At 52.0% G+C, this 13,773-nt stretch overlaps 2 protein-coding genes across 2 annotated transcripts; one reads left to right on the top strand and one right to left on the bottom strand.

Annotated features, from left to right (window-relative positions):
- The first annotated feature begins 114 nt into the window (after positions 1 to 114).
- ALDH9A1 (aldehyde dehydrogenase 9 family member A1) lies at positions 115 to 7,915 on the top strand. Its single transcript, XM_027895854.1, has 11 exons — positions 115 to 328; positions 1,033 to 1,178; positions 2,246 to 2,375; positions 2,680 to 2,814; positions 3,296 to 3,492; positions 4,289 to 4,429; positions 5,056 to 5,244; positions 5,750 to 5,837; positions 6,184 to 6,325; positions 6,831 to 6,943; positions 7,048 to 7,915. The coding sequence occupies exons 1-11, from the start codon at positions 148 to 150 to the stop codon at positions 7,140 to 7,142; spliced, it is 1,557 nt and encodes a 518-aa protein (XP_027751655.1). The 5' UTR covers positions 115 to 147; the 3' UTR covers positions 7,143 to 7,915.
- Positions 7,916 to 8,120: 205 nt separating this feature from the next.
- On the bottom strand, positions 8,121 to 13,673 carry MGST3 (microsomal glutathione S-transferase 3). The gene is made up of 6 exons (XM_027895857.1): positions 13,618 to 13,673; positions 11,004 to 11,127; positions 10,058 to 10,131; positions 9,425 to 9,482; positions 8,684 to 8,756; positions 8,121 to 8,344 (listed from the first exon to the last, which is right to left on the bottom strand). The coding sequence occupies exons 2-6, from the start codon at positions 11,118 to 11,120 to the stop codon at positions 8,217 to 8,219; spliced, it is 450 nt and encodes a 149-aa protein (XP_027751658.1). The 5' UTR covers positions 11,121 to 11,127; positions 13,618 to 13,673; the 3' UTR covers positions 8,121 to 8,216.
- Between the last annotated feature and the right edge of the window lie 100 nt (positions 13,674 to 13,773).

The following is a 13,773-nucleotide window of genomic DNA, read 5'->3' as shown; positions in this document are numbered from 1 at the left end:
GTGATGGAGCGCCGCCCGGGGCCGCGGGTTCGGCTCCATCCCGGCGGGCACGCCCCTGGATGGGGCGGGACGCGCGGCCCTGTCGGGACAAAAGCGTCGGTGGAGGAGGCGGCGCTTCTCGCCGCGGCGCCTCTTGGGATCCCACCGATGTTGGCACAAATCCGGCTGCCCACCCTCCTTCCCCGGCTCTGCGCACTCGCTCCCAGCCTCGCCATGAGCAGCGCGACCGGCACCGTCACCATCCAGCAGCCCCTCAACTACCGGGCGGGCGCCCGCGTCCAGCCCGCCGACGGCGGCCAGGTGGAGGAGGTGTATGAGCCGGCCACAGGTACCGCCCGCAGCCTGTTGGGGTGGGGGTAACCCTGAGCTAGAGGGGTCGGTGCACGGGAGAAGCCTCCGCGGTACCTCTCTGCGCGGCCTGGCTGCGCTCTGCTTCCCCCAGCTCGCCTGGGTGCCACCTGTGCGGGGGTCCTGCACGCCCTGCTGCCCCTGTGCCACCGTGCTTTAGTGGCTATTCTGCCTCCAGCGTTTCCCCATCGTCAGTCTTTTAACAGCAGAAGTCAGCTCTCGTTGTCAGTCAGGCAAAAAATCCAGCGGTGCTTGATCTTGGCAAAACCCCACGATTAAAATATCTCTCTGAAGTTATTTATTTTTAGTTATCAGTGCCTAGGGTTCAGCAGAAATCACTTCAAGAGTGTCTAACGGCGCTGAGGAATGTGTAACGGAGCCCTGAAGATGGTAGTAGAAGTGTAACAAACTCCACTGGGAAACAGAGGAATTTTGTAACAACTGGAGCTAATTAGTAACTAGAACGTGGCTGTGAAAGGGTGGCAACTCTTTTAATTCAGAACAACTGAATTACAGCACTTCTTCTATGGCAAATTACAAATCAGTGGGAATCACGGGGGAAGTTCTGTACCTGGTATGGGTGGCTGGACTGAACTATTTGGTTTCTGGTGCAAGGTAGACCACATTCTGAGCCCCTTTTCTGAGACTTCCATCTTATTTATTCCCCGTTTAAAATGTACCCAGGTCGTGTGCTGTGCAAGCTGCCCTGCTCTGGGGAGAAGGAAGTTGATCTGGCTGTGCAGAGTGCAAAAGCTGCCTTTAAAATATGGAGTCAGATGTCTGGCATGGAGCGATGCAGGGTGATGCTGGAGGCTGCCAGAATTATCCGGGTATGTCTTAGGAGCCAGCTTTTGGGGAGGGGTGGTTCTGTCTGTGAGCTTCCTTGTGGGTTATTGTGGCTGTTGAGGCATTCCAGCAGGACTTGCAGAGCTCCAGGAGAAGCTCAGGAGTTAAAACCCACGTTTGGCCGGAAGAGACAGGAGGCTGCCTTGGGCAGGGCTTTGCTCTTATCACTGAATTCAGCGCCTCTTTGTGCAGCTTTGGTCTTATCACTGGATTCAAGGCCAGTGTGTGCCTTCTCAGCTTAATTCTGTTAGAAGACATATAAAGCTGAAGCCATCCAGTCCACATCTTGCAGGGCGTGCACTTCTTTTAACGGCTCCAAAGATTAACTGCCCAGGATTTCAAAGCTAAAATTTGATAACTTGCATTGCTGAGCTTTTTGCTGGTTGGAGGCTGTCTTGGCAGTAAGAGAAAGCAGGAATACTGTTTTTTATCAGATAATACACATGGGAGAGGATACACATAAGTGAACTTTATCACAAACTTCTATGTGAGATAAGGTTCTGGAGCATCAAAGTTAATCTTCATCAAGGCACTGGTCTGTGAGAACCCAGACCTTCTTTCCCCAGTGTGTATATGTCATGAGAAAACTGTTTTCTTTCTGCCAAATTCCTGCTGCTGCCAGACAGCAGGATAATATTTCTGCCTGGTAGCTGGCCTGTCCCTAGCTGTGTTGCTTTGTCTGTCCTTCACTAAATTCTCTGGTTCCATCCTGCTCTTGCTGTTTGCTCTTCTTCCCAGTTTAGTTCTGCGAAGTCTCATCATTGTTTGCCCGGCAGCTTCTAAGTTCATGTTTGTTCATGTCTTAGGCAAACAGGGATGTTAAGCAAGACTGAACTAGCAGTGAACCCCACCAGCTTTCTCTTCAACATTCCCCTGCCTTCGGTCACCACTGGGATATTGATGTGTAGCAATTGGGAATGTCCCTTTTGGAAGTGGCAGTTTCCCATGTCAGACGCTCATTTGGGACTCATGCTTGGGAAGCAGCTGCCTCCTTGTGGAGTTCTGCTATGGGCTTCTCTAATGTGCTGTCTCTGTCCTATGCCTCTCACAGGAGCAGAGAGAAGAAATTGCCACCATGGAAACCATCAACAATGGCAAATCCATCTTTGAAGCCAGAGTAGACATCGACGTATCCTGGCAGTGCCTGGAGTATTATGCAGGGCTGGCAGGATCTCTGGCTGGTGAGGATATTGCTGGAGTTTGCTCTTTGTTCTCTGTCCCACATTCCCTGATATCTCTGATGGCACCAGGCCATCTTTGCTGCTGATTTCTCTATGAGATGGACCATTCCATTTTCTCAATATCTTTGAGAGATCTCTGCCTGATTCTGCTGTGCTCTGTGGGCACTCACACACCTTCTGTGTGTGAGCTTGCTGGGGTAAAACTGTCTGTCTGTTCCCAGGCAAATCCAGATCTGACCCCTAAAGCTCTGGTAAGAGAGGAAGAGGCTTTGCTCTTTTCTACCTTCTGGCTGTTTCTTTGCAGGTGAACACATCCAACTTCCTGGGGGATGCTTTGGGTTCACTCGGAGAGAACCGCTCGGGGTGTGTGTTGGGATTGGAGCCTGGAATTACCCTTTCCAGATTGCCTGCTGGAAGGCTGGCCCGGCCTTGGCTTGCGGTAATGGAGACCTGCCCACACCAGCGTCTTTTCAGACCAACTCATCCTGTGTGGGGAGGAGGAGAGTCTAGGATTTGGGGATAAAGTCTAGGATTACCTTGAAGTGTTGAAGGATTAGTAGAACCTTCAGACTGTTGCTCTGGCAGAAAGGGAAAGGAAATTAAAGCAGGAACATCTCAGATGTCAAGAGGGTGGGAATGAATCACGAAAATGCTGATAGCTTGGCTTTGTACCTGAAGAGGAAGGTCTCTGGAAATGTCTGTAGGGCAGGACCAGCAGCCCCATCTCCCCCAGCCCTCCCACCAGGAAGTGCACCCTTTTACTAGTTGGCAGTGATCAGCTGAAAGTATTTCCTTGTCTTTTGGGGGAGACTTCTGGCATCTGTTCAGACAAACTCATTGTGTGTGGTGGGGATTTGTTGTTTTTTACTCAAAGCAGTTGGGGTGTTAATTCCATTTTGCCTCTTTCTTGGTTCCCTTAGGCAATGCAATGGTCTTCAAGCCTTCTCCCTTCACCCCAGTTTCTGTAGTGAGGTTGGCAGAGATCTTCACAGAGGCCGGGGTGCCCAAGGGGCTCTTCAACGTGGTGCAAGGTGGGGCAGCCACAGGCCAGTTCCTCTGTCATCACCCAGATGTGGCCAAAATCTCCTTCACTGGCAGTGTGCCAACTGGCATGAAGGTAAGGGTGCCTTTGCACTTGAAGACACATTGTTGTCGATACTTCCTCGAGGTTTTCTGCATTGGGCTTGTAAAAAAGGGGTGCAAGTTGGCATTTTTGGGACTGAGCAAGGAGGTGGCATGTACAGGATCATGCTGGGGATCCAGTCAGCCTGCCAGGCTTGGGCATTTGGTCCTTTCAGAGGAACCCCTTGGTCACCTTCACTTGTTTACCCATGGTTGCAGTGAAGTCTCTGAGCTGCCTAAGTGGATGTCAATGTGGGGAGGAGGGTGTGTAAACCAGCAGCACTGCAAAAATGGGTGAATGTTTCTGGCAGTAATACTTTGGTTCGGCTGCATGCAACCTACTGTTTTTAAGCAAGAGGTTAATATCTGTGAATTTGTCACCTTCAATTTATTATTCCAAAATTAAAAGTCCCTAGAAGGACTTGGAGAAAAAAATTCTGATTTTGAAAGAGGGGAAATGTCCTTTGAATGCTCCCTATGTGTGTGCACCTGTGGGTTGCAGTGACTCAGGTGCAGCTGCTGGCACCTTTTGCTGAACACAGGAATTCCTTCAGATGCCTCCCCAGGTCCTGTTGGTTTTATCTTTATAAAAGGACAAACCCCAGACTCTCTGAGGCTGTCCTGAGTCTGAACTAAGCACATCTAGGAAACCCAGTTTACCCTTTGTGCTGCTTCTCTTGTTGGGGAGGTCATGCAGGGCCCTTTCATCCTTTTGGGTCTCTCTTGCCTCTCTCCACCAGCCTCCCCTTGGCCAGTGGGTCACTTGTTTTTTCTGTCCTTGTTTCCCTCAGATCATGGAGATGGCAGCTAAGGGGATCAAGCCAGTCACCCTGGAGCTGGGGGGCAAATCCCCCCTTATCATTTTTTCAGACTGTTCCCTGGAGAATGCTGTGAATGGAGCCCTCATGGCCAACTTCCTTACGCAGGGCCAGGTGTGTATCCGTGGCACAGGAGTGGCTCTTCCCAGAGAGGCAGGGTGGTTTCAGAACTGGGCAGTGGAGCCAGCTCATGGTTTTTCTGGTGAGGGACGCCCTAGAGCTCCCATCCTGACATGCATTTCCCAGAAGAGATTAGAAGGGATGCCCTGACACCCAGTATCCAGCTCATCACAGCTGTTCCTGTGTCCTGGGCTCCGCTCTGGCACTGCTGATGCCCTGTGGAGGGGCAGCAGGTTCCAGTCGGGTGTGCTGAGCTACAGCACTATGAGGCTTTGTCCTTCCTAAATTTGTGATATCCACACATGCTGCAGGTTTTGTGTAATCCTTTGGCAAATTTGCTCAACGAGGTCATTTTTGGGAACTGAGAAGTCAGCTCAAGGTCTCTTCTGCTGGTGACCTGATGCGTTTTTGCCACCTGGTGGCATCAGAACCACTGTGTCCAACATGGACTGTTCAGTGCAGCTGTGGGCTGCGGGGTCATGTTGTGTTCCTTGTTCCCAGGGACAAGTTAACTCTTGTAGCAGCTGTGGACGGGTTTTTCTGTATGTGTAGCAGGATCTGAGCAGGGAAGGAGCGTGGAGTTCTGTTTCCTATTCTGAGCAGACTGTCCTGTATCCCAGGTGTGCTGCAACGGCACACGGGTGTTTGTGGAGAGGAAGATCCTGGATACCTTCACAAAGGAGGTGGTGAAACGCACCCAGAAAATCAAAATTGGAGACCCACTTCTGGAAGACACACGAATGGGACCCCTCATCAACCGGCCCCACCTTAATCGTGTCCAGGGCTTTATCAAGCAGGCCAAGGAGCAGGTGGGGTTGTGATGCTGCCTTGTGACTGCCCTGAAATCTCTCTCTGGTTAGACAAACAGATTAGCAACTGCTTTCCAGCCCTGTGCTTTCCTAGTTAAGCTGGTTTTTTTTGTTGATGAGTGTTTTGGGCCACTACATACACAAGTCTGTGGGACCTGAGGATGCATCCCAGAGTCCTGAGGGAATTGGCTAATGTAGTTGCCAAGCCACTCCCCGTGATACTTGAAAAGTCAGGGTTGTCAAGTCCGGAGGAGGGCCACAAAAATTATCAGAAGGCTGGAGCGCCTTACCTATGAGGAAAGGCTGAAAGCTGGGTTTGTTTGGCTTGGAGGAGAGAGGGCTCTGGGGACACCTGATTGCGGTGTTTCAGTTCATTAAAAGGGCTTATGAGAAAGATGGAGACAAACTTTTTAGCAGGGCCCGTTGTGATAGGACAAGGGCCAGGCAGAGCTGGGCAGGGTGCTCCTGAGCATGCCTGCCTACCTTCCTCTGTTCTCTTTCTCAGGGGGCTGAGGTGCTGTGTGGTGGGGACCTGTACGTGCCAGATGACCCAAAGCTGAAGAATGGCTACTACATGCGACCCTGTGTGCTAGGTATGATCCCTCCTGCTCATGGTACTGTGGTCTTGTGTGTGGATGAGGCTGAGTTTCTTCTAAAGCTGCGTTCAGCATAACCTGGCTCTGTGTATGTCCCCAGTGTGGACAGGATGGGTGTACCAAACACCCAGAGGGGCTCCCAAGAACTGCATCCTTCTGCTGTCAGAGGGTCTGATGGGAATTGTGCAGTTAGTGGCTTTTGAAATGCAGGGTGGGACTGGCTCCTCTGCAGGGAGGCTGTGCAGTGCTGAGCGCTGTCTCAAAGGCTGTGTGGGTTGCTGAGTGCACAGCCTGTGCTGGTAGCTCTCCCTCCTGAGGCACGTGTCCTCTGCCATGCTTCCAGGGAACTGCAAAGATGACATGACATGTGTGAAGGAAGAGATCTTTGGGCCTGTCATGTCCATCCTGCCGTTTGACACGGAGGAGGAGGTTCTGGAGAGAGCCAATGCCACCAAATATGGCCTGGCAGGTGGTGTCTTCACCAGGTATGACTGCGTAGCATTGCAGGAAGGGTTTGTGGGAGGGGAGGAGACGGAAAATGCTGCAGCAACTTGATGCTGCTCTTGCAGTGCCTTGGTACGGGCATCTTCTTCCAGAAAAGCTGGAGCAACAGATTGCCAAAAGGGAAATCTGTAAATGATGTATCTCTTAGTTTTTCCTGAAGTACTGGGTGGGCCCAGCTGTCCTTTGGACTCCTCCCAGCCTGTGTTGGCCTGCTGCCAGCCTTCTTGCATCTCCAGGATGCACCAGGAGCCTGCTATGCTGCTCTTGGCCACTTGCCCTAATCTGCATTGCTTGTGTCCTTGTCCTGCCCTTGCAAATCAAACTAAATTTTGGTATCCTTGGGAATAGGTGCTGCATCCTTGGAGCAGGGAAAGATGGGAGTAGGGAAGGTCGAGCTCCAAACCCCACTGTGACCTGCTGGTCTTTCTCTAATGGAATGTTGTCTGTGAGGGAAGGGGATCCAACTGAGTTGCCCTTTTCCTGCAGGGATATCCAGAAGGCTCACAGGGTAGTGGCTGCTCTCAAGGCTGGGATGTGCTTCATCAACAACTACAATTCCAGCCCCGTGGAGCTGCCTTTTGGAGGATACAAGTCATCAGGTGAGCTCTGTCTGACCTTCCCTGGTACATGCCAGTTACGGGGGCTGTGAGTGGCACCTGGCACTGCCAGGAGCCGTGTTCTCACTTCTGGCTCTTCCCTGCAGGATTTGGGAGGGAGAATGGACGGGCAGCCATCGAGTACTACTCGCAGCTGAAGACCGTCTGTGTGGAGATGGGTGATGTGGAATCGGTGTTTTAGGGGCTCTTGGTCCTGCTCAGGGGAGCATCAGCCAGCCCCTGCCTCTCAGCCAGAGTTATAGATCATGTATCTAGCAAAAAAGTACTCTAAAACTGTCAGTGCCAGGGGGGAACAGTGCTGGAGCAGCATTTAGCCACCCTGCTCCTAAAAGGGCGAATGTACACACAGGGCTCGGCCTGGGGGCCTGCTCTGTCCTGCCTGGTGAACAATGGGAACCTTGGGGCAGAAGGCACCAATATGGCCTTTGGCAGCAGCTCTTGCAGCTGTGTAAGCTACCAGAAGCTTATCAGTGGCCAAGGCCTGATCCAGGCTGCTTCCTGTGCTGTGTGCCTTGATTTCCATTGCCTTCTACCCTCAGTCAACTTCAGTTTTGGCTTCTTAACAGGTAGATAACACTCAGTGCACGTCTAAGCTCTTGGACACATTGATATCCTGTAGCTCTGTCTATTGTCTGACTACATGAAAGCCTTAGGGTAGGACTGTTTATTCCCTCTAGCTCCCTCGTGTAACCACAAGTTTTGTTTTTATCTGTACCTTACAAGTGGGACAAAATACTGTGGGAAGGGTTGGCTGATGCTGCCTGGGACAGGCATGTCTCTGAGAATCCCCTCCACACAAGAGTGGTAGCAAGCTCCAGCATAGGAAAATGAAAGCTATTTTACTTCCTTCTTGTAAACTTACTGTTCTTTATACACGTGATGAAGCAACTACTCTAAATGTTTGTCTATGTCTTCTTTTAACAATCAAATAAATACTAACTCTGGAACATCTTAGCACAGAGTGACGTGGATTGAGGGGTCCAGAAATGGGCCTGCTGCTGTATGGGTTAAACAAGTTTCAAGGTGGCTTTTCAGTCACTAAAATCATATAATCTAGAAAGAACATCTTTGCCTGATGGGCAGATATCTGTAGTCCTGCAAAACCAGAGTCACTTTAGAATTCTGCAGAGCTTAAAGAAAACGCTCTATAACTTTAGAGTGAAAATACAGAATTGAAACTTCATTTTATTGAATGAGACAAGAAAAAATTTACAGGAAATTAAGTGTTCTAGAAGAAAACAGAATAAAACTCCCTTTAGCTTCTTGGGCAGCCTTCCCCTTGACAGACCCAGCCCAGGTGCTGGCAGGCTGAATACACTCCTGTGCCCAGTAGCCCAAGGAGTGCCACTGAGCCAATGGCCCCTCTTCTTCGGTTTTTGGGATCTGTAAAAAAGGCAGGTTTTGTCAGTTCAGCAGTTCTCTCAACTGAGAGAGAGACTAACCCATCCTGGAAACCGAAGGGGGGGCAGGAACTAAAGATAAATCCCAGGCCCTGTACCTGCCCTCCTTAGCGTAGCTATCCCTATTGGATGGGTGTTCTTCCTATCAGCAGGAAGAACGTGCTGCGGTGTTAGCAGCCTGTGGACCTGCACCCTTTCCTCCACACCCCACCGGAAGCTTTATGCTGCCTCCCTTCTGTAAGCTGGAGCAAAGAGCCCCAAGGTCACTGTAGGAGACTCAAGATTCCACACCCCCGCTGTGTGCTGCAGGGTAAAGACCTACCTCCTGTGTAGTAGCCATAGGCATAAAGGATTCTCCCGATGATCCAGGTGATACCAAGCCCTGTGGCAACCCGCTGGAGAGAAAGGAAAAGCTTTAAAGTTCTGGAGACTTGAGCAAAGTCATGCAGGCAGCACGTGCCAAATCTCATTTCACCACTGTCCAGGTGGTGAGCCCAGACCAAGGGCCAGGATCTCAGAGGCAGCTGCTGCCCCAGGTCAGGAGGTGTTCCAAACTTCCACCTTGCCTCTTAATCTATAGCTGGCTCCCATTTCCCACATGTGCCTATGCTGCTTCCTTCCCTCTCCAAAAAGGAGTATTCAGGAGAGACCTGGTTTGTCTTTTGGGGGCAAAGACAAAGGTGTTGGCCTCTCCCAAACATCTGCTTCCTCCTGAGTTGTCTATATCTTTCAGTTAAAAATAATCCAGGCTTTTTTGACCTCCTTGGGCAGGGCTTGGAAGAACCAGGCAGGGAAGGATGGAGGGACCCTTCCCACTTGTGGACTGGAGGCTGTGAATGCTTCCCTTTTGTCCAGCAAGGCACCGTCAGGAGAAGGAAAGGGGCCTAGTAGCTGAAATGGCAGTAATGAGTTTATTAAATACCTCTGATTCCCCTGCACAAGTACATTTTTAGAAGGGGCACTGCTGTGCTGTGGCCAGTAAAGGGGCTAACTTGGCCTCCTGCCCAAGTCAGGCAGCAAGAGCCGAGTTTTGACACACAGACCTGACCATAGTGTCACTTACCGGGTGGTAGATTCCACCAGTGGCTAAAAAGAACAGGAAGGCGGGATAAGCTTCCAATCTGAAAGTAAAAGTGAAGAGGTGGTGTTTGTGCTCAAGTTGCTTACAAAGAGGAAACTCCCGAAGGGCAGAAGCTGCAAACATCCCCTCCCAAGGGCTCTTTGGGCCTATTATGAGTCTCTGTGCTCAATGCTCTGACTGAGAAGCGATCTGAGCATGCACAGGCTCTCAGGGACTTTCCCAAGCGTGTGCATCTCTCCTAGGCCACCCACCCACTCTTTCCATTTTGTGCCCCAAGCCACAGCTAAACATCAGCCAGGAATTGTGTCTCCAGCACCCCTCTGATGTGCTGTTGCAGCCTGTCCACAGGAGTGGGGTTGACTTTGGCCTCTTCCCCGGGAGACCCAGGCAGGCTCTTCAGGAAACAAGATTCCTTGTGTCTTAAGATCCACCCATGGAAGCAAGTTGCTGGGACCTGGGGAAGAGGAGGCTGCTTCACAGCCCCATCTCACAGTTTAAAGCATGGGAACGAGCCAGCACAGCCTTTTTGCTAAGCATTACAGGGCTGTGTGTTGTCTTCAAGTGCTGAGCCTGGAGCACGTGGCAGCAGCACCTCTGTTCATACATGTTACTCACGTGTTCTGGTGTGCGCGCTGGATGCAGTTGAAGATATGCCCATTATCAGGGTCTGCGCTGTACATGGTTGGATACTGCCAGAAAAATAAACCAGCAGGAAAACATGAGCAGGCACAGTCTGGGCTTGGGAGGCTGTTCTCCAGCACAGAGGGTGCTGCAGCACCTCTCCCCAGGGCAGCCTGGATGCTTGCAAGACTGACTTGCAGTGGCAGGTTAGAGGCTGCCCCATGGCCCACAAAAGCTGTGTTGATTGTCACTACCTTCTTCACCACTGGAGCTGCTGCCTGGCTGCAGAGGCTTCCTCAGGCCTCAAATCCAGCCCTCTGTGCACTGGGTACATTTGCTACAATCCTGACTTAATGTAGGAGGAGTTGGATCACCCCAACAGGCTGTCCTTGTGCCCACCCCTGCTCGCCGTTTCCGTGGTGAAAGAGCAAAGGAGCTCGAGGGTTTGTGCTCCAGCCAAGTGGCACAGCAGCCTCTGCATGCCATTGCCCTGACTCACAGCAGCACTGGCTGACCCCACCCAACCTACAGCCCTGCCTGGCTTAGAGGCTCCTCAGTGGATGCTGAGGGAAGGTCACCTTGTAACACTTCCTGTGACAGGACTCATGGGCTCACCCTGAGTTTGAGAAACCGTCCTGTCACTTTTGTTCCACCACGACTCCTTTACCCCCCAATGCCATATTTGCAGCCATGTGGTTTCTTGCCCACTGGTGTTGCCAAGCTGTCTCAGCTTGGTGCCAAGTGCCTGATGTCCCAAATCCTGAGCTCTGTCTGAGTGCTGTCTGGAGAGCCATGACAGCTCCATCCCTTCTGCATCTGTGTGGTGGGGCAGGAAGTGTCAGCAAGTCACTCCAAAATAAGCAAGGTGTCCCCTAGCCTGTCTGCAGCACCAGCAGGAGACAGGCTCTGACCTCACCATCCCCTCAGCCTGAGCTCTCACCTCCACTTTGTACTTCTTGCGGGCCTTGCCCACCTTCACAGCGAGGTGCATGACCAGGACAAAGCTGGCAGCCCCAGTCAGCATGACGTAGCCATACTCCTTGGAGAGAACAGCCATCCTGGTGCTGTCAGAGAGAGGGAGCAGGTTAATATTTTGGGATGCGACTGGAGACACGGCAGCGTGCGGCGCACGGATATGCCTGCATGGAGGAATTGTTGAGCACGCATCCAAGACCTCCCAGCATGGGGACTGGCTGAAGGAAGAGAGAAATGGTGAGTGGGGGAGAATTTTCAGCTCTTGGAGCCAGCTGGGCATTAAGCAGCACAAAGCAAGAGCTTTCTGCACACTTCCTGTCAGGCAAGCCTTAAAATCACCGAAGCACTGATGGAAGGTGATGTCCGGAGCACACCAGTCCAGACTGTGGCTCTGAGCAGGACAACAGCCAGCAGCGTGTCCCATCAGCTCACGCTGCTCTATGCTTGCAGGGATACTCTGGAGACAGGGAGAAAAAACTGATTGCTCATGGTCCCTTCCAACCCCAGAGCTAGGGACCACCAAATGAAATCAGGGAACACACTGGAAACAAACCAAGACAGGTGTTTTCTCATGCAGTGGGAACCTGACCTGTGGAACTCCTTCCTAAGGGACCATGTGAATGCAGGCAGTCCTCATAAACGCAATAGGAAAGTGGGCAAGCTCTGGGAAGAAGAGGTAAATTGGCAAGAAGGATACAGAGAAATACAAACTGGCTCAGAAACCCCCTGAGCTGAAAGGAGCTGGGCTACATGATGGTTATTTTGTTCCACTAAGGTGAAGACTAATAAACCCCACCCCCATGGCAATAGTAACCGAACCTTTTGAGTACAGAGGCACTGGCTGGACGAGCAGTGCTCAGCCCCGCAGCTCCCAGCAGCCCTCTCAGTCAGGAATCGGTGACCAGCCCCAACAACACACAGCTGCCGACAGTTACCAACATCTGCACAAGCAACTCTGCAGCAGGAGATACCAGGGCCTTTGTGGCTTTTGTTTAACAGTTCTGTGCTTCCTCAGGCAGCCTGAGACAGAACCACAGAGCAAGGGGAGCGTCTTGCAGCCTCTGCCATGCTGGCCAGCATTGCATGTTCTCCCTATTTCCCTCTGCCCGTCCCACCATCAGCCTGCCCTGCTCAACACAGAGCACTCCAGCTCCCTCCCAGCACAAGAGAGGACAAGGGTCCTTCCCCACAGCTCTCTTGCACAATCCCAAACCTCAGAGGTTTTCTGGGTGACACTTCCCACTGGCACCAAGATAATTCCCTCTGCAAACCAAGCACCAGTTGGCGCCTGTCTCCAGATGGTGACTCCAGGATATAGTGAGGTTTTGGTGTCTCCTGCTCTCTGCCCCCAGCTCAATCTGTCAGTGTGGGGAAAAATAGGCCACCTCAGAGAACCAGTGCAAACAGCCTTCCTATTGCAGCAATGTCTGCACCTCTCACAGGGAATCTTCGGGGACCAGAGGGCTTTATTTCTCATTTGCATAGAGATTATTATTGCTGGAGCAAGGTGAAGAAAACAACTGGCTTTGCCCACATGATGTTTGGTAAAATATTATCAGTAAAAACATTAAAAGCCCAAAGTAATAAAGAAGAGTCAATGGCATGCACCTGTAATTGAGGTTAGCACTTGATAGATGACATACTGAAAACAGAACATGTTCCCACCTAGTAGGGCAGGTTGATGGTCACATTTCCCCATTCAAATTACAAGGTTGTTGGAGAACCAGGCATTTTATCTTCCAGCATTAGATTATAATCTGGGGGTTTATTTTGGGAGCAGAGCTCAGCAAAGCATTAAGCCAGTTGAGTTATACAATTATGCTACTCTTACACTATTGGTATAAAAGTGCACCTCAAGCCTTTGCTCTATTAATTTGGAGCCGTATAAAGCACTCCAAAGTCACCCAGGACTTTCTGTCTCTCCCCCACGATCGTTTCCGGATTCTGGTGCCCCGAGTGTTTCAGTAACCTTTGTCCACAGCTGCAAGGGCTTTGCTGCCATGCACCGTCACGGGCACGAGACTCAATTTCTACTTTCCATCCAGGGATGTTTCAGGCTGGAGCCACGCGAACAAGAGATTCTGGAGCACGACAGAGCACAGAGTGGGAGCAGAAGTACTACCGGAGGTACCTTTACTGCAGAATAAGGGTTCTTCCCAAATTTGCTATAACACTGCAGCTACTGTGAGTCAGCAAAGCGCCTTAAGGCTCCTCGAGCAGACCCACGCGCGGATTCTGACAGGATTTCCCGATTTAATCTCAGACTTTCCAGGCTTCCTCTCGAGCCAGGAGAACCCTTTGTCGTCCCGTCCCCCCCGTTCGCTCCCAGGGCTGAGCCCTCCCAAGCCAGGCGGGGCCAGGCTCAGCCTAAGCCGCCCGTGCTGGGGGGCAGGCATAGCCCCGTGCCCTGCTCGTCCCACAGCCACCTTCCCCCGGAGCCTCTCTCGCGTGGGAGGATGTCCCCGGCGTTCCTTCCGTTTTCCCCACCGTCCATCGGGACAACCTGCATAACCAAGCCCTGGGAGCATCCCCCTCGTCCCCCCCGACCCCGCTACCGAGGTGCTCAGCCTCGCACTCACCCTGGGCGCGCTGCGAGACGGAGCAGGGGACCGAGCAGGGGATGGAACCGGGGACGGAGCTGGAGCGGTAGCGGGGCCGGGCCGCCCGCAGCACCGCCCGCAGGCGGGGCCCGGGGCTCTGCCAGGCACGATCAGTCTCACTGCGAGAGAAGAGCG

This window comes from Empidonax traillii, unplaced genomic scaffold (genome assembly GCF_003031625.1).
Source record: "Empidonax traillii isolate 1590-97213 ecotype Southwest subspecies unplaced genomic scaffold, ASM303162v1 scaffold474:size1423191, whole genome shotgun sequence".
Lineage (NCBI taxonomy): Eukaryota > Metazoa > Chordata > Aves > Passeriformes > Tyrannidae > Empidonax > Empidonax traillii.
This window is presented reverse-complemented; position numbering and strand designations above follow the sequence as displayed.

Bases quoted from the DNA above. Each gene is read 5' to 3' on its own strand.
- ALDH9A1 (XM_027895854.1), top strand. From the start codon at position 148: ATGTTGGCACAAATCCGGCTGCCCACCCTCCTTCCCCGGCTCTGCGCA. The intron at 2,376-2,679 runs GTGAGGATATTG...GTTTCTTTGCAG, and splicing joins GCTGGCAGGATCTCTGGCTG to GTGAACACATCCAACTTCCT. The intron at 3,493-4,288 runs GTAAGGGTGCCT...TGTTTCCCTCAG, and splicing joins GTGTGCCAACTGGCATGAAG to ATCATGGAGATGGCAGCTAA.
- MGST3 (XM_027895857.1), bottom strand. From the start codon at position 11,120: ATGGCTGTTCTCTCCAAGGAGTATGGCTACGTCATGCTGACTGGGGCT. The intron at 9,483-10,057 runs GTGAGTAACATG...TTTTACTTTCAG, and splicing joins CAGCGCGCACACCAGAACAC to ATTGGAAGCTTATCCCGCCT. The intron at 8,757-9,424 runs GTAAGTGACACT...CTTTCTCTCCAG, and splicing joins CTGGTGGAATCTACCACCCG to CGGGTTGCCACAGGGCTTGG.